Below are 14,366 nucleotides of genomic sequence, written 5' to 3'. Positions count from 1 at the left end.
AAGGTAGATTTTTGCCAACGAAAATATAACTTGGATGGGAAATTGTTAAAAGTCATTTTTGACCACCTGGCAGAAAAGGGTGGCAGAAAGTGGCAGAAATTTTTTCAAAGTCGAATTTTGCCATCGCTGAGAAGAGTACAAGCATGAAAAGTGAGCCCTGACGGGCGCAGCGTAAAAGATCCAAGAGGCCAAAATTTATAACAATGGAGAATAATTGGAACCAATTTTAGGGGACAATGCCTGCTCTAATCCTGCCGAGGACTTTTTTCAAAAGGAGAGCCAATGTCATGTAGATTCTTGCTCGAGTGGTTTTTTTCCTTACTTTTTCGTTTGAATTTGGAGTCATTCAAGAAGTATTTTCAGATAATGACGGAAAGTCCAAGTAAATCACCCAACTTCAAAAATGAATTTCAAGTGAGGCCATTTTGGATTGGTCATGATTGGCCTGATTGGTCAGGCAAATGTATATACTTAGCACTGAGTTTTTGAGAAAAATGCCCAAATCATGGTTCACGTGTATTTGATGATATTGACTGCTAGTTACTTTTATGTTATGGCAACTCCTAGCTAAAGTCTTCACTGGCAACCCTTTTCGTCGACAACGAACCCGACATCCGTTTATTGACAACGCCGGTTGAAGTTTGGAGATTTACTTGGACTTTCCGTCAATATCTGAAAATACTTCTTGAATTACTCCAAATTCAAACAAAAAAGTAAAAAAAAAAAAACCATTCGAGCAAAAATCCACATAACATTGCCTCTCCTTTTGGAAAAAGTCGTTGGTAGGATTAAAGCACGCATTGTCACCTAAAATTGGTTCCCATTATTTTCCATTGTTATAAATTTTGGCTTCTTGGATCTTGGAGGCTGCATCCGTCAGGGGTCGTTTTTCATGCTCGTACTCTTCCACTAGAGAGCACTACTTGGTACCACATATTTTTTTCGTGTTTGTTTGCATATTTTTGTCACTTGCCTTGTAGTGTCATCTTTAGCAAATGAATGTTGAACTTAAATGGTTTAAAATAGTTGTCCGAATGTAGTCCTAAGACGGAAAACAATTTTATCAATGAAGCTATGGAAGCAATGGACGTGCTAAAATCATGGTAGTTCTTGCCCCGATTGTGGCACAGCCTGGCTAGCTGACACAGCTGAAATCCGGTCCTGTACTTTACACGTCTCAGCATCAATGATTCCGTTCAACAAAATGTTGTAAATGGACTGGAGACGTGTAAAGAACTCAGATTTCAGTTGTGTGGTCTAGTCAGGCTGCGCCACAATTGCAAAAAATGGCACAGCGGCAATACCTACCATGATTTTTGCACATCCAGTGCTTCCATATCTTCATTGACAAAATTGGTTGTCATTTTTTGGACATTGTTTGACATTATCTTAAACCATTTAAGTTAAGTAAAAATAATAAAAGAAAAGGTTACAAACAATTCAAAACATATGCAAACTATAATTGTCCCAACTGTGTTTGCATAATTTTTGACCACAAACTAAAACACCAATAGGATTGAAATGAAAAAAGACAACTGTCTTGCCGCTGAAATAAATGATACCTAGTAAGCATTATATATCATTTAAGCATAAAACGCCAAATTTGATAATAGAGCTTCGACATGGTTTGGTATAATACTTCAATTAAAGCACTTCTTTAAACGATTTCTTTTTACTTTTGACAGAATACCCATGTTTGCCTTTTTAATATTTCAATTTGTCCTGGGAATTCTTTGTTTGATTGTCAAGCAACGTGATTAAAAGCAAAAAATATTAATGTGATTGGCTTTGTTTTATATTTTGTAAAATGATGCTTCCAAATATTTCTGAAGTGATTGAATTACAAATCTAAATGGATTCAATTTTTATCGCTCAAATTAATCTGAGATATTACATCAAATATGACATTGCTGAGCTTACCATTTTTGTATCTGTGACTGGTGTTTCCAAAAATAACAAACAGTTCTCAGTTCCAGGTATTTAAAACCTGGGTTGTCTGGTCCAGTTCTGTTTTTTTCTGTATTTCATAAAGAGCAAGAAAAAATGTGACGATTTGGCCGGATATAATGGCGCCACTTTGTAATCCAGTGCTTTGAGTAGGCCCTTTTTAAGGTATTTTAGGTTGGAATAGAATTTAGTTGATAATCACCACAAATGACAACGTGGGTATTGGTATGGGCTACGTGGCGAATGACTAATCCGCAATATTGAGCTCCAACAGTACAGTAGGAGTACTAAAAGATCAAGATACAACGTGCAATATCAGCCAAAACACTTTTCTAAGGTTTCACATCGTCTTTTCCAAAACTAGAAAATTCTAATGTAGGAAAAATAAGTCCAAAAACAGCTTTTTTCGATTAAAAAGTATTTTTCAAGCATGATGATGAGTAAAACTGTGACTGTTTACTAAATTAAAATGCTACATAAACCATTCCTTTCATGAATAAATGAATTGGAACTCTAATTCAATCCCTTGACAAAGAACTATTAAGCCTCAAAAGTATGGGTGACCTGTCAAAATTTGGTGGTTACGCCATCTTCCTCTCCTGCTTCAATGTCCGAATATGTTTTATGTCAGAACGACAAATTCATTCATTCTTTGTTCGGAGTGTCATTCTTCTACCTAGAGCTTGCGACGGACATGTCCTCGCTCGTTGACATACTCTGATCTTGCTTGCGGTTTATACTGAATAAATAGCTGGGATCGCTTTGGAATGAACAAGTCANGGCATCTTTCAGTGTGACCGATTATCCTACATGCCCCCCGTGAGGTTTGCCTCACACACGGTATCGCCTTGGTGGTACTCTATTTCGGGAACTCCTTCTCGGTTTGTGGTTGTCATCATTGTCTTCCCTCTCGTCGTTGTCACTCCTCTCGTCGTTGGAACTATTGTCTCCCTCTGTTCCCTCCATGGGAGTTTTTGAGGAATGAGAGGGCCTAAGGAAACGCCTATTTCTCCACAAGATTCGTCCCATGTCGTCTTCCACCTTGAAGCTTCGACCATTTCGGAAGATTTGAATGACTGTAACGACTCGATCCCAACGTTTTGAGATCGGGTCCTGAAGCCTTGCTCGATCCCCCATACCAAGATCACAGAGTCTGCGGGCACGGCTGTCATAGCGAGTTTTGGTGGATCTTTGGATTTGTACCTTTCGCTTATCTGCCTTTTTCAACTGGTCATGAGAGATTTTTGCAAAGGAGCTGGGAATGGAAGGTAAAGTTGTTCTCATAGGTCGTCCATACAGTCTGTGGGCCGGGGAGAGGCCATCTTTCTTTGGAGAATTGCGCAATTCCATCATGGCTCTTAGGAACGATTCCTCTTCTACCCGGCCTTGGGGAGCAGTCTTGATCATCATCAATTTGACCGACTTTACTCCCGCCTCCGCGTGACCGTTACTCTCATGATTGTACGGCGAGGATGGGTCGTGGAGAATTCCCCATTTGTTACACAACCCTGCGAACTCTCTGGACTTGAATTGGGGTCCCCCGTCTGTTGTTATGCGACGAGGGAATCCGAAGCGAGCGCTCCACTGAAGTAAGCATCTCCCCACTTTGTCTGAGGTCGCACTGTGACCCATAGCCCACACTTCGGGCCACCCAGAATACTTGTCGATTAAAAGAAGAAACTCGTTACCCGCATGAGAGAAAAGATCGGCTGAAACGGCCTCCCCCGGCCATTCAGCCGCATTATCCTGTTTGAGCGGCTCTTTCTGTTGGCTTGGTTTGACGATCTCACATTCTTGGCACGTTTGTATCATCATTCTCACATCATTTGTGATGCCGGGCCAGTACACACACTGTCTGGCTCTTCCCAACGTCCTGTCAATTCCTTGATGGGGGCGGTGTAAGTCTCGAAGCACTTGTCTTCTTAGTAGCTTCGGGATCACTACCCTGCTACCATACAATGCAATATTGTTGCCAATGGACAGCCCCTGCCGAACTGGCCAGAACGGGCGCACACTCAGATCCACTTTTTGAATGTGGTCTGGGAATCCATCTCGAATTGCCTCCAACAGCTTTTGATATGAGGCATCTTGCTCCGCGGTTTGTTTGACCCGATGTAGGACGACATCATGGATTTCGGGACATGCGGGCTGGAGATTGTTGATCTTCAAGACGGCTGATTCGGTAGTGACCTTGACGAAGTCCTCAAGCTCGGTCTCTCCCAATAGATCATCCTCATTGGGTGCTTCGACTGGGTATCTTGAAAACACGTCGACTACAGTGTGATCCACCCCAGCTCTCCAAATTGCTGTCGGAAAACTGTAGGCCAGTTTTTCTTTTAGCCTCATGATACGTGGGGTCTGGATTTGGTTGAGAGTTTTGGAATTGATAATGGGCACCAAAGGCTTGTGGTCCACAACAAGATCAAATTTGGCACCTCGCAAGAACATAAAGCATTTCTTTACGGCCCACACCACCGCCAACAGCTCAATCTCGGTCGGCGAGTATCGAGATTCAGTAGGCGTTACTGCTCTACTCCCGCACTGAAGCAATTTCCAGATGGGGCCTTGTTCCTGCCACAAGGCAAACCCCAAGCCGCGGGTTTGCGCAGCATCCGTTTCTAGCCGAAGCCGGGCCCCTGGCCGGTACTGAGTCAATACACGAGGGGACATCAGCACATTGATGACCTTATCAAAAGAGCGCTGTTGGGATCCTTCCCACAGAAAGGGAACTTTGGGCGACAACATGGCCCGAATCGGCTCTGACAGTCCTGCAATGTCAGCCGAAAAGGCTTCAAATTGCTGGATGAGCNAAAGTAAAATGAAAAAATGAAAATAGGTTGTGAGCCAACCCTGGTTCCTGCTTTTAAATAGCTTATCTCAAAATTGGAAACCCTCTTTTGTGGGGGATATAGAACTTGGTGTTCTCACATGGACCACATTTTGTTCTTTATTTTTGGGACCTGCTTCTGGGTATGGAATTCCCATGAGTTCAAGATGAAAAACAAATCATTAATGATTTTTTTAGCTTTATATTCATACAACACCTGATCCATCAACGAATTTAAGTTGATGGATCACGCTAGCCCTTGAATATATGGTTGATCAGGAATTTTTGATAAAATTGTTTAAGTCTGACTTAAATCCTGCTACTGGATCAACGCCTACATAAGCCCTACGAATATTTGAAGGCAACAAATTGAACAATGAAAGAGCCCGAGAAAGAAGACAAGTGGACTTAATTGTTCTTAGTAGCCTGGATTCTCGAGGGCTTGAAGGTGCTCTCAAAACGCACATTAAGCCTCTACGGTCACTGCAATTGACCCTAAATCCTGGGTTGGGACAAAGCTCATGAATGCTTTTGAAAACGTACAATATGCAGGGGATGAGAAATCATTGAAAGGCATTTTTACCATGTGACAGAAAATAGAAATTTCTTCGTTGTCATTTTTTGCCGTCAGTTCAGATATCCGATACCTTTCGTACCGTCTTTGAATACTGTACAGTCCCGTCACAACAACCTGTCAATTTGGAAGAACATTTACCCAAACGCAAAAAGGGTTCTTGTATCAAAGGAACAAACAGAATCACTTGGTCGGGAGAAATGTGCAATTTCAATAGATACACTAAGGTACGGAAGCCTAGGTACAGCCTTACTCCAAAGCTGTATTGGTGTTAATAGATATCCAACAAACAGTGGCCGGTTTTTTTCTTCAAGCACGAAGTTTGGAGTCAACTTTGAAGAAATCCCTCATGTTTCCATTTGTTCGTTGATTCCTTTGTTGATTACTGCCTTCCCTCGTCATTGGATCGATTGCAGGAACCTTGGGATACAGAAAACTACCTAGTGCTGTTATCCCCAGAAGTCGTAACCTTATCTGCCTTGATCTCTCTAGTACCAATGTCTTACCTAGCGAGCATTGAGCCTCCAGCATTGAAGGGCTTTGTCGTCAAGTGCTTCTCCGCTCCTCAACTCTAGCAACAGCACATAACAACGCTCACTTTGAGCATGAACTGCAACGTTCACAAGGAAAAGCCATTGACGATAATCCAGAGCTAACCAAACTCTAGAGATAGAAACACTCCCAACGATCTCCAAGCGGCTCTCGTCGTTGTTTGTTTCAGGTTTCTTTTCACCGGGCTAAGCGGTCCGATCCCGACCCTCTCCTTCATTTTCCCAACCTCAAGTCCGGGCTTGCCTTTGTCTCCAGCATCCTACGGAGTTCACCGGGTGCACAATCTGGTTCTTTGTACTCTTCGTTCCGTTGCTAACTTGGAGAGGTACACTCGTCGAGAACGTTTCCTCGACTGAATGTGAAAACGGAGTAGTTGCATCTTTGATCCCATGATGATTCGAGTTTGTCAAGTGGCTTTGGCCTTGGCCTTGGTTTTGAGTGTCCATGGGTATTCGAGTAAAGGTAAACCGAATTTGGTCCAGTTGGCCAAGCAATTGGGGCTGAGCGAATTTGTGGAGAGGCTCGAGGATAGCGCAATTGACCACATCATCAACCATGAAGGTATGCATTGGAAGTGATGGTTCGCTTCGTATAAGGATTATTTTTCATCAATAAGTGTTTTTTGGATGTAGGTTTCTTCACCATTTTTGCCCCATCCAACGATGCCTTCAAGAATGAGATGACTTATCCCGACGAGGCACCAATCAAGTCGAAAATGCTGTTCCATATTGGTCGAGGCAAGATCTATGCCAAAGACATCAAAAACGAAATGACCGTCAAAAGCCTTTTGAGCAAACGGCGTATTCGATTGAACACATACTCTAATGGAAAGGTGATGTTATTAGTTAGACAAGAATATTTCCTTCTTCTCATCTACAGTGCACCAATCCTTTGCATAAGCTCCGAGTTGGTCAGGATTTCATTGGGTCTGAAAATAGCTCATTTTAGATGGTTCTTGGCTAAAAGAGAACCCCCATAAACGAGGATAGATTAGAGCCCGCATAAAACCAGCCAGGAAAATTGACCATGGTATAATGAAAACGGTCTAAATTCAAGGAAAAGTTGAGTGGCATGTTCACTACTCACTCTTCCTCTTCAATTTTAATCTAACTCATTTCATCAATGAAAAAGGAATCCTGCTTGCAGTTGAATAGTAATTGAAATTAAGTTCTTTGGCTCTTGGTTGGCCAACGTCTCGCATTTAGTCATCAAGATACGTTGTTACAAGGTACATTTCGTACCGTAACACAACGGTTTTTCCTACTCACTTCCCTTAACGCGGCTGTATTAAAAGATGACAAATCATACTTTCTTGAGGTCATTACCCTGACATGGAATTCAGTAGCCCCTTCGTGGTTCCTGTCCTGATTGTAAAGCCGAAAAAATCATCTTCCTTAATGATAACTCTTCGATTTGACTTCCAAACTTGCAGGTGACGGCTAATGGAAGGGTCATCTCGTCAACCGATCATGAGGCTCGAAATGGTGTGATTCATATCATCGACGATGTTATGAGCTCTGTTTATGACCGAGCTGGATCCATCGTATCTGAATTGGACGATTGTTGCCCACAACACTCCATTGTTCTAGGGCTGATCAAGGACGCAAAATTGTATGATAAACTTAACACTCGAGGTCCACTCACTTTCCTGGCACCCAATAACGGGTAGGTTTTGCTGATAGGGTACAATGATCCCAGAATAGAAAAACTAAACCAGTGATGACCATTTCCCTGCTTCCTCAGGGCCTTCAACGAACTCCATCCTGATTTTATCATCCATTTGAAGAAGAATATCACCGCTCTTCGAACTTTCATTGCCGGACACGTTCTGCCTGGAACTTTGTACTCCCCCGGACTGCAAGACGGTATGATGGTCAAAACCTTCCGAGGTAATCAGGTCAAGGTCACGATCGCCGGTAACGGCAAAATGGCCTTTAACGATGCCCAAGTTACTTTACCCGACGTGACCGCTGGCAACGGTGCTGTCCAGGCCATTGATGCCATCCTGTCTCCCCATAAAAAGTGGTCCAAATTCTTGAAGCCGAGCAAGACTGCAACCAAGAAAGGCTTGAAGAACTTGGTTCAAGTATGCAAGGNACGCAAGCCACTGACAAGTTCTGGATTGACGGTGTACCCGTGTTTGCTAAGCTTAAAGCCACACCAAATGACTTCAGGTTGGGCATATATGAACTTCTTCTGCCCAAGCGTGATACCGGCCTCTTGACATTTGTGGAGGACTCTTCGAACACGTTCCTCATGCTCGGAACCTGGTTTTTCATCCCAGATTACGATGTCTTCCACCACCTTTAGCACATTTTCAATTCCTGCCAGGGCCTCATCCCCTCGTCTATTGTGTTCGTCGCCCGCTGACACTAATCCCATCACATTGCGGCAAAATCGCATACAGCCCCACGGTGTGATGAACGTGGTCAGAGGTTTTGATTCTTCAGCAAGGGGCACTTGCCAGTAACCATGACGGGCATCTAGGGTTGTAAAAACTCCGGAACCTTGAGGGATTGTGGCAACCAGCTCTCTAGGAGCCTTGGTAGGATATCCGGGACGTTTGACATGTCTATTGAGAGCCGTAAAGTCAACAGTGATCCGTGGTTCCTCTGATCCCTTTTTAGGGACAACCACCATTGGGTGGATCCACTCAGGTGCCTCATTCACCGGAACATCTTCTACCACCCCCTTTTCTTTCATTTTGTCCAGCTGGGCCTTCACCTTGTCCTGCCAATGAAATGGAATGCCATAAGGTTTGTACTGTCTTACGGGAACTGCATCAGTTTCTAACTCGATCCTCATGGGGGGTCCTTCCATGGCACGTAAAGGGCCGACATCGTCGAACAGCAGAGGGAACTCGGCAATCAACTTGTCTTTCCCAACCAGGCTCATTGGGTTGCTTGCCAACGTTGACTCGACCATTTGGCCTTGGCCTGAATCTTGGAGCGAGAGTGCGTTAAGTTGGTTGTGAGGCCATTCTGGCGGAAGAAGGCCTAACGCAATGCACCCTTTCTTACTTAGCAACGGCGTTGAAGCCTGATCAAGGACATGGACGGTGCATGGATACGACCAAGACCCCCTTGACAAAATCAGATTGATGGTACCGTGGGTCCAAATTGGCGAGCAGTCTGCGGACCTCAGTACTTCTGGATCCTCTTTCATTCTGAGAATAGCGTCTGGCCCCTTGAACTTGCGTAGATCGTCCAAGCTAATGGCATCACAGAATGCACCAGAATCGGGTAGCCAATTAATGTTCTTGTGGGTCTCTCCATCTTGAACATTCAGACTCACCACATCCGTTGCAAGTCCCATTGAGGCCAGAACAACACAATTTTGTTGGGATGAATTCCTCTCTGGCTTAGAACAAACTCGAGCAAAATGTCCGACAACGCCACACTTGAGACATTCTACCCTTTTGGCTCTGCATTCCCCACCATGCTTCTCTTTTGATCGACCGCAACCTGGGCAGGGCCATTTCTTGGACGTGTGCGCGGATTGGTCTTGGGGTTTCTTGAGGGCACTGTGCGACCGTTGGTTCTTCTTATAGTTAGACATACTTTTCACTGCATTGACAGATGTGCCACTAAGACGACAATTGACCTCATTACTTGCCTCATTGTTTCGACATGTACGTAGAACTAGGTCAAGGGTGAGTTCTGCTAGGGGTGTTTTGAGAACTTCCTGACGAAGCTGCTTGTCATAAATTCCAGACACGAGCCGGTCTCGCAACCTCTCTTCTCTGTGCGCACTGGCTTCCGGACAGCCATGAGCGTACCCACAATCACGGTCAAGGGCACGAAGGGTGGTGTAGTAGGCCTCAATAGCTTCGCCTGGATGTTGAGCCCGTTGGATAAACTCACGCCGATCGACTAATGGATGCCGTTTCCTACGCAAGTACTCCTCCAGGGCTTCAACAATCTTGGGTGTATCATCTTCGTCATTCACATTAATGACTCCTTCAGACCACATTTTTGTCCACTCATCATGAATGGCTGATCTGAGGATTCCTCTTCTAGCGCTTATATTACAATCCGAAGACATTCGGGTGACGGCTGCGTAATCTTCGAATCTTGTTTTCCAGTCCCTAAAATCGACTAGGCGCATCGTTTCCGGACTGCCCAACTTAGGGATATCCATGTTTTTAGCCGCCGCTCGGGATTGAGGAAGAGGATTACGGGGGCCGCTCACGTCAGACTCACGGCCCCGGCGGTGCTCTTCGTCTGCCCGCAACCGCAAGGCATTGATGGCAGCACATGCCTTCCCAAGGGCCAACTCGAGATCATCACTATCATTGGTGTGCTTGTCATCCTCGTGGACATCATGAGCTTCAGCTACCACTTCACATTTAACCAGGGCCTCCGAAAACGCCTTCATACGAACTTGGCACGGTTCGACGAGCCCCTCAGCTTCCCAGAGCTTGGATACTTCCACGGGCCTCATAGCTTCAACTTCAGTTACAGTGCGGGTCAGTTCGTCTACCAATCTCTTGGCGTACCTGGCATGCTGGGCCAAGCTCCGCCTGGCCGATGATAATTCCGTGGGAGGTGCGGCCATTTTACTTGATGGGCACGGCAGGCACGTATTCGTTTGCCGACTGCGCCATGTACGAGTCTGGGTGAGTGGAAGATCAGGATGCCTCGGATTTACGTATTCTGATTTATTATTCTAGAGCACAGTCACATGTCACATTTTCTCCTCTNATGCATTCACTTTTGAGCAAGCGCATGATCCAGTTTGACATCTATAAGTTCAATGGAAAGGTATTATTGGACATTCAATATTTTTTGCTGCTCTCTATTGATCTCATTGCTACCCCATGAGTTCACATTGGAATCGAGAGGATACTACAACTTTTCATTTGGTATCCAATCGAGCGAGTCACTTAACGTGGGGGGGGATACTGTTCTTTTATCAAAACTTATGTTATATGGAAGCATGCATTCACAAAACCTCAATATCAAGGCAAATTTCATGGGTGCCAAGGGTTTTTTTGACGCATAAAAAATGCAGGTAACGTATTGTATAAAAATTGCAGAATTTTTCCTCTCCTTAATTGTTTAATGCAAGTGGCCTCAAGGAACTGATCGCCTGACGCAGAAGGGGTCGAGTGTGGCATAGTAGACTTGGTATTTAATACACCTTTTATGATCTTATATATAAAACTTAATGCTCTGTCTTTAAATGAGCTAAAATTGACATTCTATGAACCACATCTATTATTTGATTTTATAGGAGACCGTCTATCTTGCCAATGGACGAGAGATCAATTTCTTAAACGCCCAAGCTCACAATGGCATCGTTCACGAGTTGAAGACAGGCATGGACTTCATCTACGGTCGAAATGGAACACTTCTTGATGAGTTGTCTGCTATTCCCAGATTCAGCCAGTTCGTCCAATACATGAAGGACCATTCCATGGGTCCTACGCTGGTCGACACCAAAAACAAGACCACCCTTCTTGCCGTGAACAACAAGTAAGAAATCAGAAAAGGCACACCGGCAAATGAATGATGAGATTTTCAAATACATCCGATTCTCCTATTTCTTAGATTGTTCAACCAGATGAAGGAAACCCTGAGTGAACCTGAATTTCACAGTAGAATGTCTTTGAACCACGTGTTCCGAAACACTTGGTACACCCTTGGTCTGTTTCAGACCGATTTCATTGAAGCTATGAGCGGAAAAATCATCATGATTACCAAGAACAACGACGGTGAGCTTGAATATGTTATATTTGTCTTCTCGTGCAGGTCTACCATCACCCCTTTTCTTTTATCTTTTTTTTTAATAACAGGTGATGTGATGTTTGATGAGATGTATAGCCTGATTGCCTCCGATTTCACTTGCCGCAATGGTGTTTTCCACGAAGTCGATGGAATCCTATAATCAAAATGGAGAAACCTTTGGAGGAATTGGAAGAAGAAACCGTGTTTCTTATCAAATAAACTTTGTATGTTTGGCAGTCGATGGAAACGTTTTGCATCACCCATTGAGATTGGAATACACGTCGTTGTATGACGATTGAAACCAATGTGATCAATTCTTACTCAGAACTTGATGACTCCTGGCATATATTTGTCCACAAGACCTTGGTAATAAGGCTTCAACTTCTCGATATTTGGAATTTTGGAACTCTTCGTGTACAAATCGAATTTGCTGAGGGAGATCAAAGAAGGGATCGGCAAATTTTGATACTGGGTCTGATTTTTGCCTGCAAATATTGCTTACTTGAACTCCTGAACCCATTTTAGCATCTCGTCGTCCAATTCGTTGGAAAGGTTTCTATAATCACCTCCAGTGTGCCATGGATAGAACGAGTGAAACCTGGGGAATTATGGAAACCGCATTGATGGATTGTTGTGACTTTTCTTATGATGGTTTAAGCACTCGTATTAGCTAGAAGAGACCCTGATTCAGTACTGGCAAGAAAAGTCTTAACCTAAATATGTTTCAACTTCGAGCATTTAGCTGCCATCAGGCAAATCTCTTTTGAATAAAAAACCGTACTCTATTTCATTGATGAATAAGGCATAATATAAATGTAAAGTTGAACAAAAATGATGAGTTAAACTGTCATTGGCAATTTCCACGCCATTGAACAAAAATACAATTTGGCCATTTTTTCAAACTAAATGTGTCCCTATATATTTAAAAACATTACAAGTCTCGGGCAGGATTTTTTCTCGATCCAGTTACACACGTTCCATGGTAAATTTCGATAAGTTAATCTGTGGAATAAATGGACGAGACTCAGAGGATTGATAGAATTGCCGGGCTTTTATGAGCGTTCTTTGGCGCAGAACATTTTGCTATTGTGTTTTTGGCACCATTGGACCTTTCATAATATAACAGTACGGACAAGTGATGCATTTGAATGAAGTGATGGTGAACAAGTTTGCATTCTAGATTTAGGGAACCTAGGTCAAGTTTGATCAGTGTAGTTTTTGCACTGATTGTATCACATATTACTGATGGCAACCTACTGTAAACTAAGATTCCTCTTCAAACCTATGCTTTACATGCTACTTCTCAGCTTCAAGGTTCTGGCAATGATAACCACTTCATTTTTAAGTTGGATGAGACTGATGTTATAAAATTGGGTGCAGTTTGTGACCTAGCCACAAGTTGCAAAAAGTGACCAATGTCATAGATTCCTGCTCTTTATGGGCGCAAATGAGACACGTTGTCCATGGTTGAATTGAATTAACTTGAAGTGCCATTGGTTAACCATCCTCACCTGATCATCCATAAACCCTCTTGAGGCAAAGTTGTCTTGTGGTTTAGGAGAACTCGGTACAGATATTCGTCATGTCCCCACGACATGGTGATCTTGTTCAAACCGCAGTTCTTCTCATAAATCCCATTTTCAGTGCTAAAGATTTGGAAGCATTAGTTTAGCAAAAGAACATTGGACTCAAAAAAGCTAGCTATCAAAACTAAAGATGTCGAGAGTGAATCGTTTTCCAGCTCTCTGATGGAGTCATCTTACGGCCTTACTTGTAAAGTGGGTTTGTGAGATCAGGGTTATCTTTAAATGACCAATCTCTAAACACAATCGATTTTTGGGGATGGCAGCCCACAGGGAACGTGTCTCCCACCACTCCCCATTGAGGCTCATCATAAAAGGCCATGATCTAAGAAGAGAATATTTGCATTAAAAATCCATCCCTTAACACCATGTGCACACAACCCCACCCCCCAAACCCCAAAGTGACTCACCTTGCCTAGGTCATGGATCAGACCAGTGAGATGAAACCAATCTTGATCCGGATGAACTTCCCGAATTTGCTCCGCGGTTTGGAAGGCATGCACGATATTGGGCAAGTCAATATCCGGGTCCGATTCATCCACCAAGTTATTCAAAAGCTCCAAGGCCTCCATAACCGTGGCCTCCAAATGGTCGAATTTCAACCACTTGTCATGCTACACATCGAATCAAGAACGGATCCTTCATTGTGTAACAAGCTCTCAACACGAGTTGTTCCAAATCCCACCTTCTACTCACCTTCTTTCGAACAAAGTCAACCGTTTGGTTGGTGTGCATCGCCAAATAAGTTTTCTTAATAATGGCTTGCATTGGATTGGCATTGTTCTCATAATTCCTAAATGAGTCCTCGTTTTTCCCATCATTCAGTTCTGGACGAACCAATTCCGACACATCCAGTAAGGATGGGTTGTTTTTCGCCTAAAACAAAACAACTCAAGTCCCCAAATTTGATACAAAAAACAAGTACGATTTGAGTTACACCTTCTCCACTAAAAGCCTCATTTTAACACCAAAAGTTCTCAAGTCACAACAAGAACTCAAATGAGTGACGAGTACCACGAAGGCCTGCCTTTATTTGCACGACATAAAACGGGTTTTTGACTTGAGGCACTCGTTGTTCTGCCCAGAAGAATATCCTATCCTGTGATGTCAACTTCTGTGAGTGGCGACCAATAAATTACCGCAATATTTTCATA

General features: G+C 43.4%; 3 protein-coding genes across 3 annotated transcripts; 2 read left to right on the top strand and 1 right to left on the bottom strand.

Annotated features, from left to right (window-relative positions):
- The first annotated feature begins 6,082 nt into the window (after positions 1 to 6,082).
- On the top strand, positions 6,083 to 8,210 carry LOC131886653 (transforming growth factor-beta-induced protein ig-h3-like). The gene is made up of 5 exons (XM_059235050.1): positions 6,083 to 6,461; positions 6,533 to 6,732; positions 7,333 to 7,565; positions 7,644 to 8,030; positions 8,075 to 8,210. The coding sequence occupies exons 1-5, from the start codon at positions 6,290 to 6,292 to the stop codon at positions 8,208 to 8,210; spliced, it is 1,128 nt and encodes a 375-aa protein (XP_059091033.1). The 5' UTR covers positions 6,083 to 6,289.
- A 2,390-nt stretch (positions 8,211 to 10,600) lies between these two features.
- LOC131886676 (uncharacterized) lies at positions 10,601 to 11,934 on the top strand. The gene is made up of 4 exons (XM_059235075.1): positions 10,601 to 10,663; positions 11,136 to 11,377; positions 11,453 to 11,616; positions 11,698 to 11,934. Exons 1-4 carry the CDS (start codon positions 10,604 to 10,606, stop codon positions 11,787 to 11,789), a joined length of 558 nt encoding a protein of 185 aa, XP_059091058.1. The 5' UTR covers positions 10,601 to 10,603; the 3' UTR covers positions 11,790 to 11,934.
- On the bottom strand, positions 11,618 to 14,328 carry LOC131886675 (inositol oxygenase-like). The gene is made up of 8 exons (XM_059235074.1): positions 14,152 to 14,328; positions 13,909 to 14,088; positions 13,623 to 13,826; positions 13,401 to 13,537; positions 13,141 to 13,275; positions 12,132 to 12,227; positions 11,951 to 12,059; positions 11,618 to 11,783 (listed from the first exon to the last, which is right to left on the bottom strand). The coding sequence occupies exons 1-7, from the start codon at positions 14,170 to 14,172 to the stop codon at positions 11,951 to 11,953; spliced, it is 882 nt and encodes a 293-aa protein (XP_059091057.1). The 5' UTR covers positions 14,173 to 14,328; the 3' UTR covers positions 11,618 to 11,783.
- Between the last annotated feature and the right edge of the window lie 38 nt (positions 14,329 to 14,366).

The sequence above is a fragment of the Tigriopus californicus genome, chromosome 9, assembly GCF_007210705.1.
Source record: "Tigriopus californicus strain San Diego chromosome 9, Tcal_SD_v2.1, whole genome shotgun sequence".
Classification (NCBI taxonomy): Eukaryota; Metazoa; Arthropoda; class Copepoda; order Harpacticoida; family Harpacticidae; genus Tigriopus; species Tigriopus californicus.
Note: the sequence above shows the minus strand (reverse complement) of the source record. Positions and strands in the feature narration are given on the sequence as shown.